At 37.1% G+C, this 18,280-nt stretch overlaps 4 protein-coding genes across 4 annotated transcripts in view; 1 reads left to right on the top strand and 3 right to left on the bottom strand.

The window, feature by feature from the left end:
• Nucleotides 1-4,336, bottom strand: part of LOC101310939 (protein TRANSPARENT TESTA 12-like) — a 15,792-nt gene extending 11,456 nt beyond the window's left edge. Inside the window, exons 1-7 of the mRNA XM_004308014.1 lie at nucleotides 3,964-4,336; nucleotides 2,391-3,016; nucleotides 2,237-2,293; nucleotides 1,867-2,105; nucleotides 1,660-1,778; nucleotides 1,495-1,581; nucleotides 1,323-1,399 (exon numbers count right to left, since the gene is read on the bottom strand). Of these exons, the coding sequence (XP_004308062.1) occupies nucleotides 1,323-1,399; nucleotides 1,495-1,581; nucleotides 1,660-1,778; nucleotides 1,867-2,105; nucleotides 2,237-2,293; nucleotides 2,391-3,016; nucleotides 3,964-4,218 (1,460 nt within the window). The 5' untranslated portion in view covers nucleotides 4,219-4,336. The remainder of the gene's footprint in view (nucleotides 1-1,322; nucleotides 1,400-1,494; nucleotides 1,582-1,659; nucleotides 1,779-1,866; nucleotides 2,106-2,236; nucleotides 2,294-2,390; nucleotides 3,017-3,963) is intronic.
• Nucleotides 4,337-6,300: 1,964 nt separating this feature from the next.
• Nucleotides 6,301-8,659, bottom strand: LOC101309018 (protein TRANSPARENT TESTA 12-like). The gene is made up of 7 exons (XM_004309142.1): nucleotides 8,591-8,659; nucleotides 8,385-8,495; nucleotides 7,706-8,132; nucleotides 7,019-7,108; nucleotides 6,808-6,926; nucleotides 6,618-6,704; nucleotides 6,301-6,384 (listed from the first exon to the last, which is right to left on the bottom strand). The coding sequence occupies exons 1-7, from the start codon at nucleotides 8,657-8,659 to the stop codon at nucleotides 6,301-6,303; spliced, it is 987 nt and encodes a 328-aa protein (XP_004309190.1).
• A 1,011-nt stretch (nucleotides 8,660-9,670) lies between these two features.
• On the bottom strand, nucleotides 9,671-12,611 carry LOC101310647 (protein TRANSPARENT TESTA 12-like). The gene is made up of 7 exons (XM_004308013.1): nucleotides 12,291-12,611; nucleotides 11,169-11,794; nucleotides 11,027-11,083; nucleotides 10,698-10,936; nucleotides 10,510-10,628; nucleotides 10,338-10,424; nucleotides 9,671-10,251 (listed from the first exon to the last, which is right to left on the bottom strand). The coding sequence occupies exons 1-7, from the start codon at nucleotides 12,561-12,563 to the stop codon at nucleotides 10,180-10,182; spliced, it is 1,473 nt and encodes a 490-aa protein (XP_004308061.1). The 5' UTR covers nucleotides 12,564-12,611; the 3' UTR covers nucleotides 9,671-10,179.
• A 1,719-nt stretch (nucleotides 12,612-14,330) lies between these two features.
• On the top strand, nucleotides 14,331-14,933 carry LOC101308726. Its single transcript, XM_004309141.1, has one exon. It carries the CDS (start codon nucleotides 14,331-14,333, stop codon nucleotides 14,931-14,933), a length of 603 nt encoding a protein of 200 aa, XP_004309189.1.
• The last annotated feature ends 3,347 nt before the right edge of the window (nucleotides 14,934-18,280 follow it).

The following is an 18,280-nucleotide window of genomic DNA, read 5'->3' as shown; positions in this document are numbered from 1 at the left end:
AAAGAAAATTATAACTAAGAAACAATAAAAAAAACAAAAAATACATAAATTATGTTTTGGTGATATGGCTATGTCATCTCAGCTGCCATATAAGGTGGTCTCTAAGGTGGTTCCCTAAAAGGTGGTTCACCTAGCATTACTCTTCCAGAAATGATCGAGCTTGAGGATATCTGAATATTACATTGGCTTTTTATAACGTCAAAAATCGATGGATCTCCTCGCTCCCTATTAATTTTCAGATATATTTGTTAAAGTGTTTGTGATGGGAAACTTATCAGTATTGATGTGAAGCCAAGTGATAGTGTCAAAGAACTGAAGTGATCGATTTTTCGCAAGCTGCTTAATGTGTCGTCGAAAGGGCAGCAAATTAAGCTTGTGTTTAGCTATAGCTACGACATCCGAAAGGGCAGCAAATTAAACTTCGTTTGGTTCTCTATCTCATCATCCGTTATATCTTAGTAAGGGATTAAGCATGTTAACATTTTCTTGGGTGCATTTTCATCAGTTTTGAAACCAAAAAAAAAAAAAAAAGGATCGGATTTTGTGGATGTTTTGCTTTCACTTTAGGAACAAGGATTATTTCCAATTGATGGGGTTAGCATAAAGGCCACCGATCATCCTGGTACGTACGTAATTGACTCTCTGTATATTAGTTCATACATAACATAGATCATTTTAGTGGTAGACTATGTTGATACCTATATACATATATGGGAAGTGTCGACTGACCTAATGACATTGTTTAGCTAAATAACGATTAATCTAATCAACCCAATGTCTTTGTACGTATAGCCGTAACATGCTTAATAGTCCAATGACTCCAATCTCACGAATCCATTTTGGACGCTTGCGTTTAACTCCCATGAGAAACAAGTCTATCATAAATTTTGTTGACATTTATTATAAGATGAAGAAGAGATCGAATAGGCTTTGAGAAAACTGCAAACTTGTCTATTGGACTGCATATGGTTTCGGCTACTGTTGCTTGTGGCCTCAAATACTTTCCTTTCACTTGGTTGCAGAGTGTTTCTGATTTGATATTCTGTTGCAGAGCAGTGAAAAGCTGTTCAAGCCCTTTAGGATTCTTACAGACATGCATTGCTCTTGAATTTCCATTCTGAGGTTACATAAAAGTAATTACTAAGTGACTTTGAACAGATAGATAACCTACTTAGAATCAGAATTCACACGTGATGTCATTAAAAAAATTAACCATGTATGTCTCAATTTTTAATTGGACAAAAACACAAAATTTGGGAGGCCCCTCCTTCTCACTGTATACAGAGAAACTACGCAGAAGAATCAGAGAGGAAGTTGATCATATAATACTATCAGCTGTCGTCTCGCCTTTTATATCTTGTCCACCCCATCTCTTCATTCGGGACGAACTTTCTTCCACCTGCGGATAAAGAAAACGAATCACAATTAGTCATTTATTTTCAATGAATTGAGTTAGAACATGGTGTGCTGCTAAGACTAGTTTTAAGTAATTACCTCCTTGTTCCAGTTGGTTCTGTAAAGTATTATAACGAGCAGCAATGTTTGAAGAGCTGTTCCACATATCATGCCTCCCCAAATCCCCTACAATGTATTTGAACATATCTGCTTGAGTTTCCAATACACAAGAAAAGAATATCCGAAACATCACGAATTACTTACTGTCACTCCCCAGCCTACAACATAACCAAGAATGAATCCAAATGGGAGCCCAAAAATGTAGTAACAACCCAAGTTGATATAAGCCACAATTCCTTGCCATCCGCCTCCGATAGCAACACCTGAAAAGAAGGAATCCAGGTTTAGTAAACAGTGAATCAAAGGTGAAGAGAAGAAGTATGTAAGCTAAGAAATGCGATTTATTGAGACCTGAAATCACAGGCTGGACACTGTTGAGAACCATAGTGATTCCGAGAAGCCATGCTAGCTTTGAAACAGCTGCTTGCAATTCAGCATTGCTAGTGAAGATGACAGAGAAGTAGTCTTTGGAAATCAAGATGATAACCATGCAGAGAATTCCAATCAGCAGAGACTGAGCCACTGTCACATAGACCGAGTATTTAGCTGCTCTTGGACGCCCCAATCCAAGTTCATTAGAAACTCGAACACTATAAGAGTTGGAAGAGAAACAACAAATTAGTTTCAGAAAATTGGCATTAGAGCAGAATTTTTTCTTTTTCTTTTTTGGTGAATAGAGCAGAAGTTATAGTGAAACAAATCGAATCCTGCAGGTACTCGCCTAATAGCAGCATTGATTCCAATGAACAGCATTGCTTCCCATCCATTGACATTCATGCTGAAATTTCAATTGATCAAGTGAAAATCAGATACTTCATACAGAAAAATGAACCAACCAAACTATGAAAGTCAGTGAGATTAGGTCGTGTTGTTACCAAATAGAAAGCGAATCAAGAGAGATGACAGCATTGTCAAGATGGCCAGTAAGAATGATGATACTCATCATATACCAAATCTCAAGGCAAAGCATGACAGCCGATTCAAGAGAAAGCTTCACAAAGGCCCAAATGTCTTTGAACGCCAGCCATGAAAACCCGCTCCACCCTTCGTTACACCAACCAAATATATAAATAAGCTGAGCAATCACAAGTTCCCAACCTGTAATGTCATAAGCTACAGCTGCACCATATATCCCCCAATCCAACACATAAATGAAGAGGTAAAGAAGTCCAATGTGAATCATCAGGGCGATGAATGCGATCCAAGCAAGGACCAAGACCTTGCTTTGTGCCTGCAGGAACTTTTGGCAAGGGAAATTGATGGAAAGTGAGAATAGCTGAGGGATCACATACACGGTGAATGTCCCTGCGAGGTCGGATACATCAGCATCTTGGCCTAGAAGCTTTAAGATTGGCGCAGAGAAGCAATAGAGGGGCGTGAGGATTATGCAGGTAGTCCATAGAATGATCCATGACCTTTGCATGTAGATACCAAGCATGTTAACACGTCCAGCTCCAAATGCTTGTCCACATAATGTTTCTAGTGCACTTCCCATACCAAGCTACAATAAATTTGTACAAATTAATAGGGTTATGTTGAAACTCAAAACACATGGCTAATACTGCAGTCTGTTCAAGATACATACGCTAAAGAGTTAGTATATAGTAATGAAATGGATTATGAAGGTAAACCAACAAAGGAAATATGTAAAACGACAATACCGGAGAACCCAATTTAGGTAAACACACCAATGTAGACAAAACAGAAAAATACAAACTCAGATTCATTCAGATACACCAAAAGCATGAAAGAAGGTAAAGACCAAAACAAAAGAAAACAGAGTTTACGTGTTCCTTTTGATAGTTGAAGAACAAGACTAATCATTTCACTATCACAGTAGAGTTCGTCTTTTTCGAAATTGAGCAGTACCTAATCCAGAGAAAAACAAGTAAAAAAGTTTTTTTTTTTTTTTTCTTCTTCAACTTGTTTTGTTTTCTTCAACTTATCGCTTTTTAAACACTACCGGTTTCCAAGATTTCTTAACTGAGAAATTGCAATAGTCGATCAACCACAAACGTCGATTCAAAATAGTTTATACTTTATACAGATTATGAGACTCTATATACAAGAACAAGAACATGATATTCTACAATCTACAGATTATTTGTTTTGACCGTTGAATTTAAATCTAAACTTCATAAATCCTTTAAATTATTCTCCATTTTCAACCTACTTTAGTTCCGATGACATTCAGATTATGATTTCACGTGAGAACACTTCACAAAAAATAGTAGGAATGGTTGTTTGAGTATGTGACTGAAGTCGATCACTGAACGCTACCTACCCCATTAGAAAAGTCCGTAACAGAAATGAGGAGGAAAAATCTCAACCAATTAAAGAAAACTAGGCCATGCACTGCACACAATGATTCAAACTACTAGAAAACAAATAACTTATAGAGATAAAAGAAAGAAAGAAAACAAAGAGTCGAGGTATGTTATATGTTACCAGGAAGCCGAAAGAGAAGGTGCTGATGACGGAGAGAGAGATAGAGACGGCGGAGAGCTCAAGGTTTCCGATATGTCCGACGAACATGGTGGAGACGGAGTTGGTGCCGAAGTTGCAGATTATGGTGAAGGCTATAGGCCCTCCAATCCTCCATAGCTTCACTGTTTCTTTCCATGCGATCTCCCTAGCCTGCTTGAAGCTTGTCACCGGCTCGTAGTCCACGACGGCTCCGCTGTTCAGCAGCGGCTCCTCCATCTGGTTTTTCCGGCCACCGGAGGGACACGTGAAGAGTCCTGATCAAGTGGAAGGTAGCCAAAGAGAGGAGAGACTTTGATGGGAGAAGGAGCGGTGTTTGTTGGGTTTGGTTTGGAGGGCGAAATGCATGAACGAGTGGTGTTGATACTTATAGGGTTTTAGAAGAAGCGAAGAATTTGACTTTTTACTCGTTTACGTTGACCGAAAATTTACCACGTCGTAGTTATCTGGTTTCACTAATGGGAATTCGAAAACAATGATAATCCTATCATGTTTGTTCCGATCATGTTAACCATATAGTGGCTGAAAATTCAATCATGCAATCTTTGTTTTTGATAACTTGAAAAGTGTAATTTCTTGATGTTCACTCAAGATTTTTCGATTGAATATTCTATAGAATAACCAAAAGCTACTGAGTTATTGTTTTGTAATGAACTTGATTCATGTTCTTAATTAACATCCGTATACGTTTTTTTTTTTTATGATTTAGGAAATTTGAATATACACACCCACCACTAAAATCTAGTGCCAACTTTACCTACTCTAACTATTATTGGCTCATGAATTGCATGGCTGCTAGTAAATTAACATCAACATAAAAGAAAGATTGTATGGAAAATGTGGTATGTTTTCATGAATTTGATTAGGTTAAGTTCATTTAATGTGACATGATAATAACAAAGGGATAAACCCTTTTGGGTGACAATTTCTCTAGTTCTATGGAGGTATTATTCACTATATATGGTTAAAAGTAATGTTCACATGGTCAGTCACTAATAGTGTGTAGGATTTTCGATCACATTTCAAATCCCACAATCGGTAATTAAGATATTTCATGATGTAAGGATTACATTCTTCTTCTCAAACTGATCGAAATGCTGTTATACATAGTTATCACAAAACCCATAAAAACAAACCAAAAAGATAAGATTCGTGACCAAATTAACCACATCCTCCCAATTTAAACAAAACATGTCATGATCGCTAATTCGCTATAGTTAGCTCAAAGACTCCTAGTCGATTTCCATCTATGACTTTAATTAAAGTTTTAACTCCATATATACTACTTCCCTAGCTTTCATTTTCGAACGTAAAACGACAGCTCTTTTGAACTTGGACCGGTTCAATTGCTCTCAATATCTCACCATGAAAAACCTCAAGTCTCCAATGATTCCCATGCAATGAAACTGGTAGGAACGTACTAGGAACAGTTGCTTATGCCAACCAACAGTCCAAACCTCCAAACAATAATTCTCCCATTGGTGAGAGTTTGGTACCGTTTGAATCGGATTCAATTGCACACCCATAACTATAATGTCGGGCAGATCTGTGCGGTCCAGCATTCTGCACATGAATCATGACAAGATCGAAGAAGAAGAAGAAGAAGAAGAAGAAGAAGAAGTTGAAGTTGGTAAGTTGATCGATCGGTGCTAAACTGGTGCACGTATAGATGTGCTAGTTTTTAGTGCTATGAGGGCAAAGGAGCCAAAAGTTCCACGACGGGATGTGAAAACTCTATGCAGATATTTCACCAGAAAGAAAATATTAGTGAAGTGCGTGGTTTTTTTTTTTTTGAAAGTGCGTGGTTGATAAGAAATGAATAACCGAAAAAGTACGTGATATTGAGGTTGATGGTGACAGGAGGAGAGCTAAGCTACCCTTCAAAGTTCAAACAAAAAGAATGAGCTGCAGGGAGAGGAATTAGAAATCAAGTATCATGGCTATAATGGGTGATCGCAAGTTCATGTAAAACTTAACGTGTGAGAGATTTTTTGTACATATGAAATGCAATTTCTCTCTCTTTTTTTTTTCTTTTGGTTACAACATATGAAATGCAATATAGAACAATGGATACTTAGTTCTAAATAAGTCGTCTCTTGCAAAGTTCTTAGTAATCTCGCAATCATGAAAAACAATAATGTCAAATTAGGTATACGTACATCCTCTTGTTTTGTTGGGTCGACTAGTATATAGCGCAAAGAGATCGAGAACCAAGAGAACAAGCCCAGACCCTAAGCAATACTAAGGTAAATACTTTGTTTATTTTAGGAAGCAGCAAGGAGAAATTATACTTCAGTTACATTACAATTTCAGCAAGTTATCTTCTTGATCAGTTCTCTTCTCTTGGTTCCCCCACTTCTTTATGCGTTTTGTGGTTTCCTTCACCTGCAATACATATAGATTCAATCATCACAATGTGTAGTCTATGCCTCGAGTCTTGATTTGATAAGCGAGATATGAGATGAGTTACTTGTATCCTTACTCTGATTGAAACTTTAGTGAAACGTAGATAAAAGAAGTAAAAATCAAATAGTAGAATGTGTTTTTTTTTTTGTAAAACCAAATAGTAAAATGTATGCTTAGCTAGTTGTTTGCAAATTTGGTTTCTAGCTATATACCTCATTGTCCCAGTTGGTTCTGGAAGTCAGAATCAGTAGGAATAGGATATGAAGAGCACTACCACTCATCATGCCACCCCATAGCCCCTATATATACATGTACATTTAAACCAGAATATATCACACAGTCTAAGCAGAACTGAAAATTACTTTTAATTAAAAGAAGGAAATGAGTGAAAGTGAGTATTACCATGGCACCCAGTTTTGCTTTAAACCCAAGAAGGATCGCAAGTGGAAGACCAAACAGATAGTAACAACCCAAATTTATATAAGCTACCATCACCTGCCATCCACCTCCAACAGCAACACCTGCAAACAAAAAAATACCAAGAAATTGCATGATCACTAAAACTTTGGAAGTGAGCAGAATTAGGCCACAGTACTAGAGAGACTATATATACCAGTTAACACTTGTGTAGCACTGTTTAGAAGCATGGTTACTCCGAGAAGATATGCTAAACGAGCGACAGCTCGTTGCATATCTTCACTGCCTGTGAAGATGATGGGAATGTAGTTTCTAGTTAAGAAGATAGTAATCATGAACAAGATCCCAACCACGAGAGAGTGTGAGACAACAACACAAACTGAGTACTTTGCGGTTCTTGGGTGCCCCTTCCCTAGTTCATTGGAGACTCGAATGCTGCAGATAGATAGGGAATGATATATACATTTAGTGAACACAATGATCATATGTGACACAAATTTACAAGAAAAGTGCAGCATTTACCTTATGGCAGCATTTATTCCGACTAACAACATGAGCTCCCAATTCTGAAAGTTGGTGCTAATTGAGAGAAACAAATAATATACTTGATGAGGTAATGATCACAAATATATAGCAAACAGAACTTGTTCTGTATTGAATTGAAGGATCTAGCTATATTACCATATTGAAAAGGAACCAAGAGCAATCACTGCATTGGGAAGAACACCGACGAGAATGTTCACACTCGTGACATACCATCACTCGAAGCAAAACATGAAGCATGAAGCAAAGGAAAGCTTTGCAAAAGCCCATATGTCCTTAAATGCCAACCATGAAAATCCAGTATTCCAAGCCTCTTGGCACCAGAACACACAATACACACCTTGACCAATAGCAATTCCCCAATTTGTTATGTTGTAAGCTGCAGCTGCACCATCTAATCCCCATCCGAAAATGTTGATGAAGAGATGAAGAAGTCCAGTTTGTGCAATGAGAGCTGCAAAGGCCATCCATGTGATCACTCCTACCTTGCTTTGAGCCTGAAGGAACTTTTGGGTGGACAAATTGAGAGTAGAAGAGAACATTTCAGGAAGAATCTTCCTGCTATATTTTCCGGCAAGGTTAGCTATACGAGGGTCTTGGCCTAAGATCATTAGGATTGGAGTTGCATATATATAAGCTGATGAAAGGATCACAGAAGTGATGGATAGGACAATCCATGAGCGCTGCAAATAGATACCAAGTGAACCAACTTGGCCTGCACCATATGCTTGACCACAAAGTGTTCCCAATGCAATTGCCATACCTTGCTACATACATAGACATTGTACAATAACTATTCAATCACTTTTTCTTAGTTTCTCGCAGAAAATCAAATATAGGAGTACTAAATGTTGTTCTATGGAGGTATGGAACTGTCACAATGTGTTAAAGATCCCAAACATAGGATAGTAACATATGTAGTAAGGCGCAGTCTAACGCTAACTTGTCTGTAAAACAAATGCAGGTGTGTCTGTGTACGATTTATGATTAGTAGGAGGGATATAGAGATAGATGCAAACCAGGAAACCATAAGAGATGTTGCCAATGACATTGTGAGCAAGTGAAACAGCAGAGAGTTCAAGGTCTCCGAGATGGCCTACGAATATTGTGGTGACAGATTGAATCAAGTACTGAAACAACATTGTTATTGCAACTGGAGCTGCAATCTTCCACAGCTTCACCTCTCTTTCCAAAAGACTAAAATGGCCTCCTCAAAGCTACTCACTGGCGCATAGTCTTCAGTCTCATCTGGTTTACGTTTGATGATCAGCAACGGTACTGTCTGTGTTTCCATTTTGGTAGCAAAGAAATTAAGATCAGCGCGCTGGCCGGTATGTTCACAACTCAGATAGCCACTGATAGCTCTAAGCAGTGAAGACTACATGTCATATGATCTGACATTAGTACAAATCCAAGTTATACTACAAGTTCTTGAGGTAGCTACATTTAATATTACAAAGCAAACAACGTGTAGTTGCGTCTAAATCTGAGATCTCACACAGGTTTATATCCGTCTTAACTATCGACATCTTTTGTGCAATTCTAGACCCCAAATATATGCTTGAATAAGATTCTTCACCAGAAAATACTAAATATAGTAATATCCGATCCTTGCTGATTTCAAATCTAATATATATAATGGAATGAAATAAAAGCATGAGATCCCACCATATGGTTAAGCAGGCCTCAAATTCTTTGTCAATGTCACTATTTGTTGAAGAATATATTATTCAGTACATAACTATGTTCATACAAATATATAATTAGATTTCTACATTCTATCCCACCTTTTAAACTAAAATACAAATCCCCACCAGTCCTTCAATTATCTCCGACATCATGAACTGAGTCAAGGCTGCCCTTTTTTATTTGATCACAGTAACTGATGTTCCAGGAAAACACACCTCAAACTGTATGATTTGCTAACTAGTTTGTGAAAGAAATGTAGGTGTGTCGGACATCAACTGTATGATTTGGAAAGGTATATATTGATAGAGATGCAAGCCAGGCTAGGAAACCATGGGGGATGTTGGCAATGACATTGTGAAAGCAGAGAGCTCAAGGTCTCTGAGATGGCCTACAAAGATGGAGGTGACGGAAATTTGAATAATCAAGTACTGGAATTGCAACTGAAGCTGCAATTTCTTAGAAAAATCACCTCATCGGAGCTACTCACCGGCCACAGTCCTCAGGCTCAGATGGGTTAAATTTAATGACCAGGGATGTTAACAAATCAGAAGCCAATGCTGGCTTCATGCAGCAAGGACTTTGTAGTTGTATATGACTTCTGTAATGAAATTTGTAGTATTATTAACGAGGTACTTGAGCTAGCTGGCTGCAGTTAATGTTACAAACTGAGGTCTCACAGTAACAGGTCTTATAACATATATATCCCAATGAGGTAATCTCTTATTCAACTCAAAGGGAAGTTTACACATTCACCAGAACATGTTCTTTTACATTTTTTCCTCACAGGATGCAGTATATATATTAGTTCTAAATTGTATTAACACAATGTAAATATATTGTTCCTTTACTAGCTACTATTCTAATTAACTAATTAATTAATAAACACATTATTAACCACAAAACAGCTTGCTTTTAAACCTCACTCAACCTCCTTAAGCTGGCCGCATTTTATCAGCTGCTCAGCTTGCCCTTTGATATTCAAAGTTTCAAACACAGACATGAGTGTGGCAGATCATATTGAGAGATGAGCCTATACTATTCGAGAAATAAACTAAGGAACTTATACCTGAGTTTCACCTTAAATCTATGCAGCAAGAGTGAGTAGCTTTATTTCATATACTACTATCAGCAACCTATCTTCTCAGTTCTTATTTCCTTGCTCCCCCATTTCTTTATGCGCTTAGTCGTCTGCTCGACCTGAAAATTATAGGAATCCGATCATAAGTTGAATAACAATACAGAGGAAATGAATTTGTAAATGATATTCTACTTGATTTACTTACCTCCTTGTCCCAGTTGGTTCTGGAAGTCATAATCAATAGGAATAAGATCTGAAGAGCACTTCCACTTATCATGCCACCATATAGTCCCTAAGTTGTGAAATCCAAAATTAAGTAAAATACTGTTTATATGTAACATTATTTGTGCAGGAAGATAGAGATCATGAACTGATACCATTGAACCCAAATTGGCTTTAAATCCAAGAAAGATTGCAAGTGGGAGACCAAATAGGTAATAAGCAGCCAAATTTATATAAGCTACCATCACTTGCCATCCACTTCCAATAGCAACACCTGCAAATGAAATGGGGACTCTGAAGCTCTATACATAAAATGATATCAAAGAAGTCATTCTAAACTTACCTGTTAAAACTTGTGCAACACTAGCAAGAAGCATGGTTATACCAACAAAGTATGCTAAACGAGCAACAGCTTGCTGGATGACTTTGCTGTCTGTGAAAACACTGGCAATGTAGTCTCTACTTATGAAGACAAAAGTCATAGACACGATCCCAACGATGAGGGATTGTACGACTGCAGCACATATGGAGTATTTGGCAGCTCTGGGATGCCCCATCCCTAGTTCATTCGAGACTCGAATGCTAGATTATTAACAAGGATATGAATATATATGTTAGCTAACATCACCCCAAAAATGGAAACAGTACATAAACATAGGCAGCATTAATAACCTTATAGCCGCATTTATTCCTGTCAAAATCATGACTTCCCAGCTCTGAAAGTTCAAGCTAACAATGAAAAACCAAGAGCATTTTAGACTCATCATCACATGTACACAATGCTAAGAAGACAAGGAAGTTGTGAAGCTCTTACCATATAGAAAAGGAACCAAGAGCAATCACTGCATTTTCAAGTTGCCCGGCAAGAATGCTGAGACTCATAACGTACCACATCTCTAGGCAAAAGAACATACATGAGGACAGGGACAGCCTAGCAAAAGCCCAAATGTCTTTGAAAGCTAACCATGAAAATCCACTCCAACCCTCTTTGCAAAAAAACACAGCATACATAAACTGACCAACTGCAACTTCCCAAAATGTGATATTATAAGCAACAGCTGCACCATTCACCCCCCAGCCGAGTACGCTAATGAAGAGATAAAGAAGTCCTGTGTGTGTGACTAGAGCCACAAAGGAGATCCATGTGATGATCCCCACCTTGCTCTGAGCTTGAAGAAACTTTTGGGTGGGCAGATTGATGATAAAGGAGAACATCTGAGGGATAATCAACAGACAATATTTTCCAGCAAACTCAGCTATACTGTCTTGTTGGCCTAAAATCTTTAGGAATGGAGTAGCAAAAATGTAAATCGACGAAAGGAGGAAGCAAGTGATGGATAGGATAATGCAGGAGCGCTGCATATAGATGCCAAGTGAATCAACTTGGCCTGCACCATATGCTTGACCACATAGAGTTCCAAGTGCATTTGCCATACCTTGCTGCAATATTCAAAATGCACCAAGTCATACATATACAGTTCTAACTAGATGTGCCTTATTCTATTACCACCATTTCTGAGAAAGAGTGAAAGACATAGGAATCTATCTAATGAAGTCCCATGAATCAAGAAAGACACCATAAACATGTAAGGTCACAACAAAAGTTAACCCAATGCATATAAACGTACTATAGGCCGGACATGGTTTTTGAGAAGAGAATTAGTATGACAGAAAAAGTGATACTGTCGTTAATTTAGTCTCTGTAGTTAACTACCATGTTCTTGCGAGTAAAATGTAATTTACACAGTTCACTCTTGAGAAAATTTACTGTGGCGTATTATCAATTTTTGCCAATTTAGACTTTTTGTTAGACCAAGTCCAAACCTGTGGATATCAACCTTACACGAGAGAGAAACACTATACATGTCACATACAAACAAACAAATGGAAGTCAAATAATGATTGATCAAAGGAAGAGAGAGATGCAAATACATACCAGGAAGCCATAGGCAATAGCGTTGATGACATTATGAGCAAGAGAAATAGCAGAAAGCTCAAGATCTCCGAGATGTCCGATGAAGATGGTGGTGACAGACTGGATGAGGAACTGAAAGAGAGTCGTGAAAGCCACCGGAGCTGCAACTTTCCACAGCTTCACAGTCTCCTTCCAACAAACTGACATGCCCTCCTGAAAGGTCTTCACCGGAGCATAATCGGGTTCCGGTGAAGCCTTGATGCTCAGCAAGGGAGAACTTTGCGTATCATCCATTTGAAGTTTGGCTGAAAAGGAAGAAAAGCTAGCTAACTGGACCAGAAATGTGTGCCGAGAAATAGTGAAAGCTCACTCCTAGAAAGTAGTAGTAAAATGAGGTAGGGATTCTTTGTGTTGGTATCTGTCGCTTCAAACATATAAACAAATCCACGTTGGAATATAGTGGAGGACTTCATGTCGTGATGAATGACTATCCTGAATATACGACGTGCATGTGTCATGTGTGGGTTGGTTAGTCATCATGTCAACAACGTAACAAAAAAAATCTGAATCTCATCCAAGAATCACAACCTTAGAAAATGGTGCCTTGAGTCTTATTTTCCGGCATGAATGTAACATCTGACCGACTTCAGTCCCAATCTTTTATCAGATCACTGTGCCCATAAAGTTTCATACTCATAGTTTCGTGTATGGCCTAAAGAAATAATTTGGATATTTAGATGTTATATTTAGTTATGTAAAAGTATAAAGTGTACAGGGGAACATTAGAAGTATAAGCATCATAAATAAATTAAAGAGAAAATCAGATAAAAATCTAAAATACTAGATTTTTTTTAAAATAAACTCATATATATTTTTCTTTTATTTTACACCCATTTCACATAAGCAAACATACTTTATAGAGCAAATGTCTATAATTAATAGTTTTCTTCATTTTTCGGTTTCTCTAATTTGCCCTTTAGACAATAGAAAGCTAAATTTGGTATATTTCTCAATTTTAGCATCAATTTGAAACTCAAATACTAACTAAAATTTAGTTAGATTTAACTTTGTCATAATCAATTACATTCTTTAATTTCTTACATTGTTATTACTAACTTGAGTGTGTATATATATATGCTATATACAGAAGTATGTCATTTGTAATAGGATGATACTTTTCATTCTTAAGCTCACATTTGGTATCTCTCTACATAGTCGAAAAATGTCTAATTGTAAGGTACACGTTCTTGTTCTTTGATTAATTTTCTTCTTTTTAGGTATATTATTATATCATTTCTCATCCTAATTGAGAGAACATTTTACTCTCTACTAATTACGTTTCTAATGTACCTTTTAAATAGGGCATGATATGATAATATACCTAAAAAGAAGAAACCCAAAATTGGGTTTAGGGCATAGGGTTTAGGGTATAGGTTCAGGGTTTAGGGTTTAGGGCAGGGGCGGAGCCAATACAGGGCCAGCGTTGGCCTGTGCCTGCAGTCAACTTTGTATGTTAGTTCACTTTGATCAATTGTGCCTCATGTGAAATTGATATTCTTTATAGTTTTACATGTATTAACTAAATTAAAAGAAGTTAACAGCCCATTACCCAAACCACTCAAACAAAAAACAGCCCATTACCCATATATATTTATAAAGCCCAAGTGATTTAATAAAACCTAAATTGATAGTTAAAGAATTTTTGGGGTTCTGTTCCTATTCTTCTTAGAAGAAGTTGCTGTCGTCTTTGTTCTCCCTCCCTGCCCTCTTGAATTTCTTTGGTCTGGTCATGGACTGATGGAGACATGGAGTCATGGAGTGATGGTGATTGATGACGAGTTGGTGATGAGGTTGTGAACTAGTGATCATTGATTTGTCTTCAAGTGCTAGTTGCTACAGGTTAGAGACCACATGATATTCTCTTATTGATTTTTATTATCGTTTTACTGCTTTCATGCTTTGTGAATCTCAATTCTCATATCAGTCATATGAATCTAGAATTCTAGTCTTCTGGTTTAGCTTATTGTGATTATCTTATGCAGTTGTGAATTCTGTAAAGTCATGGAAAGATTCTTTAAAAGAAAATCAGACTTTGTACCAAAGAACATCAGTGTTGGGGTAGAGATAAACTTGGCTGATCTTCCTTCTGATCCTGGATTACGAAAGAGTATTTCAAACTATGATCCAAAAATAAGAGACCAAGTTCGAAGAGAATATTTACAGAGAGGTCCTCGTCAGCCTAAAGAACACAAATTTCGTAAGTCTTCATTTGGAGTTAAGGAAAGGAAGTTTAACTCTGCTTGGTTTGATGATTTTCCTAATTGGTTGGAGTACAGTATAGAACAGGATGCTGCATATTGTTTGTGTTGCTACTTATTTAAAACAAATACAGGAGGACAAGGAGGAGGTGATGTTTTTACTCAAACAGGTTATCGAAATTGGAAGGACAAGAAAAGGTTACATGCTCATGTTGGTGACCTCAACAGTGCCCATAACCAAGCTTTGAGAAAGTGTGAAGACCTCATGAATGAGAGACAACACATTCGAAACATCATAGACAAGAATGCTAAGCAATCCAAGAACATCATATCGAATTCGGCTTACTGCATCAGTAGATTGTATTCGGTTTCTTCTAAGACAAGGTCTTGCATTTCGAGGCCATGATGAATCCGATAATTCAAGTAATTAAGGTAATTTTCTAGAGCTTTTACAATTTCTTGCTGATCATGATGAACAAGTCAGAGCTGTTGTATTGCAAAATGCTCCTGAAAATCTCAAAATGACATCACCAGTGATCCAAAAAGAGATAGTTCATGCTGCTGCAATTGAAACTACAAAGGCTATAATTACAGATATGGGTAATGCATTGTTCTCTATTATAGTTGATGAAGTCTAGAGATGTTTCGGTGAAAGAGCAAATGGCTGTAATTTTCGGTATGTGGATAAGAAGGGTTCTGTAATTGAGCGTTTTATTAGAATTCAGCATGTTGCCAATACTACTTCCATGACACTTAAAGAAGCCATAGATGCATTGCTTTGTAAACATGGTTTAAGCACATCAAGTTTGCGTGGTCAAGGCTTCGACGGAGCAAGTAATATGAGTGGGGAACTGAACGGATTGAAGACACTTATTTTGAAGGAGAATCCGAGTGCTTTCTATGTTCATTGTTTTGCACATCAACTTCAGTTAGCCTTGGTGGCTGTAGCAAAAAAATATGACATTGTAGGTGCTTTTTTCACTTCTATTGCTAAAGTTGTGAATATTGTTGGGGCCTCCTCCAAACGTCGTGACATTTTACGAGAAAAGCAAGCTCTTAAAGTTATTAAAGCATTGGAGGTTGGAGAACTTCCAAGTGGAAGAGGGTTAAATCAAGAACTTGAGCCTAAACGTTCAGTCGATACACGTTGGAGCTCACATTATGGTACACTCATAAACTTTACTGCCATGTTTTCTTCCATAATTGATGTGCTAGATGAAGTTGCATTTGACAAAGTAGGCTCTGATCAGAAACATGATGCATTTATTTCGTTGGGGCTGTTACAATCTTTTGATTGCATATTTAGCTTACACTTGATGAGGATTGTACTTGGAATTAGTCATGAACTGTCGCAAGCCTTACAAAGAGATGATCAGGATATAGTAAATGCAATGGATTTAGTAAAAATATGCAAGAAAAAATTGCAGGATATGAGGGATAATGGATGGGATTCTTTACTAGATCAAGTTGTTGTGTTTTGTGGGAAAGAAAATATCATGGTTCCTAACATGAGTGAGCAGCTTCTATGTCCATGGAAATCCAAGCGTAAAAGTCCAGAAATCACAAATTTGCACTATTATCGTTTTGACTTCTTTTGTGCTGTGATAGATCTCCAACTACAAGAGTTGAACAATCGTTTACAATGAGGCCAATACAGAGCTACTCCTCTGCCTTGCTTGTTTAAGTCCGAATGATACATTTTCTTGTTTTAACAAGGAACGTTTGATGCATCTTGCTCACTTATATCCGGCTGATTTTTCTACATCGGATTTGTTGATACTAGAGTCACAACTTGATATTTACATTGATGATATGCAGTCTAACTCTAAGTTTCAAAACATGCATGGAATATCTGATCTAGCACTGAAACTTGTTGAGACAGGAAAGCATAAGACTTATCAATATGTATATCTGCTCATTACCTTGGCACTAGTACTTCCAGTTGCAACAGCCACAGTTGAAAGGGCATTCTCTGCCATGAACATCATAAAGAATCGAATGCGTAATCGAATGGGAGATCAGTGGTTGAATGATAGCTTAACAGTGTACCTTGAGAAAGATGTGTTCAATGCCATTGACAATGAAGTTATAATTCAGCGATTTCAAAACATGGCACCTCGTCGAGGACAACTATAGGTACATCTGCCCTATTGTTTCTGGTTTTAGTTGTTTTTTGTGACGGAAACAATTTTTTTGTAGTAGATGGATATATGAACCTTTTTATACATTTTGTGCTGAATTGAATTGATGCACTTTCAAATATGGAAAGCTATATGGTGTCTATATACTTATTTCTCAAAGAAAATTTTTGTGATCATTAAATTGTGCCCTCAGTCATATAGTTTCTGCCTCCGCCACTGGTTTAGGGTATAGGGTATAGGGTATAGGGTTTAGGGTTTAGATCAGATATCTTATTCATATTATATTTTACCTTATGTATAGATTAGAGAATGAATTCCTTTAATCTAGATTTTTTCATAAAAATAAAGAAAACTACATGATTCTTGCAAATTGATTGAAAAATGTTAGTGTTAGAAGAAAAACTCATAATTAAGGTAAATAAGACAATATCAATTAAGCTTATTTATTATATTAATATGTTATAGTTGAATGGTGGCAATTGTGTAAAATTTAGAAAAAATATGACATAATATTTATCATAATTGATACATTTTAGATGTCTATCAGATAGTAATATTAGGTGGGTTTTATTTAAAACCACTCTTTAAAATTGGGTGTATTTGAAAATTCCCCTAAATTAAATTTGCTTCAGATGGGTTGGATTGTAGATGAGCAAGTGTATTGTTTGTCTTTACACTTGTATTTTGGTAGCAGAGAATCTAACCCTGCAAAGAGATCAGCTGAGGCCTTCACAAATCAGAAGCCATTCCAATAGTAGCTCAAACGACCAGTAAGGACTTTTCTGTTATATGATTTGTGTACTGAAATTAGTATTAGTATTACAAGGTTATGACTTGAGGTAGCTGCATATGGTTACAAACAGAGATCTCAAAGTAACAGATCCCATGAAGTAATGTATGTCTCCCTGTCAAAGAAGTATAGTCTCGACATCTTCAGCTAGAGTGAAAAGTTCAGACATTTACCAGAACATTTTCTCTTTGCTATGCAGAAAACAGTAGAAGTGTAGAACAATAAAGAAATCTTTAACTCTTCACCTCCCACTTATTGAATGGAAGCCACAAACTTCTTTGTGATACTCATTGATTGAAATCAAGGACAGCAACGTATTCGTACAATGTACATTCTCCCCTTTCATACCATTCTAATTAGATACCACACTAACGACTAAATAGCTAGCCTAACCCTCTATCACTTAACCTAATCAACTATGTGAACTGGCTGCCATGATAGCTGCTCAGCTTCCCCTTCTTTATTTGAACACAGAAATGACTGAGGGAGCATGTTGGCACATGAGCCTATACTGTTCTAGAAATAAAATTGGGAACTTACACCTGAGTTTCTCCTTAAATCTATGCTGCAACAATGTTAGCTTTTCATGTTAATGTTTTTGTAGGAAACTTCATATATTGGTATCAGCAATCCATCTTCTTCTCAGTTCTTATTTCTTTGCTCCCCCATTTCTTTATGCGCTTTGTCGTTTGCTCCACCTGAAATATATAGAAATCAACTATGAGCTGAACAACAATATCCAAAAGGAAGACTTTTGTAATCTGTAAATGGTATTCTGCTTGATCTACTGACCTCAGTGTCCCAGTTGGTTCTGGAAGTCAT

Source organism: Fragaria vesca, linkage group LG7 (genome assembly GCF_000184155.1).
Source record: "Fragaria vesca subsp. vesca linkage group LG7, FraVesHawaii_1.0, whole genome shotgun sequence".
Classification (NCBI taxonomy): domain Eukaryota; kingdom Viridiplantae; phylum Streptophyta; class Magnoliopsida; order Rosales; family Rosaceae; genus Fragaria; species Fragaria vesca.
Note: the sequence above shows the minus strand (reverse complement) of the source record. Positions and strands in the feature narration are given on the sequence as shown.

What these genes read in the sequence shown, in the direction of transcription:
- LOC101308726 (XM_004309141.1), top strand. Translation starts at nt 14,331, where the DNA reads ATGGAAAGATTCTTTAAAAGAAAATCAGACTTTGTACCAAAGAACATC.
- LOC101310647 (XM_004308013.1), bottom strand. Translation starts at nt 12,563, where the DNA reads ATGGATGATACGCAAAGTTCTCCCTTGCTGAGCATCAAGGCTTCACCG. An exon ending in AAGCCAATTTGGGTTCAATG is followed by an intron (nt 10,425 to 10,509) that starts GTATCAGTTCAT and finishes TTCACAACTTAG; the next exon opens with GGACTATATGGTGGCATGAT. An exon ending in GAACCAACTGGGACAAGGAG is followed by an intron (nt 10,252 to 10,337) that starts GTAAGTAAATCA and finishes TATAATTTTCAG; the next exon opens with GTCGAGCAGACGACTAAGCG.
- LOC101309018 (XM_004309142.1), bottom strand. Translation starts at nt 8,659, where the DNA reads ATGGAAACACAGACAGTACCGTTGCTGATCATCAAACGTAAACCAGAT. An exon ending in AGACTGAAGACTATGCGCCA is followed by an intron (nt 8,496 to 8,590) that starts GTGAGTAGCTTT and finishes ATGTTGTTTCAG; the next exon opens with TACTTGATTCAATCTGTCAC. An exon ending in GAACCAACTGGGACAATGAG is followed by an intron (nt 6,385 to 6,617) that starts GTATATAGCTAG and finishes TATGTATTGCAG; the next exon opens with GTGAAGGAAACCACAAAACG.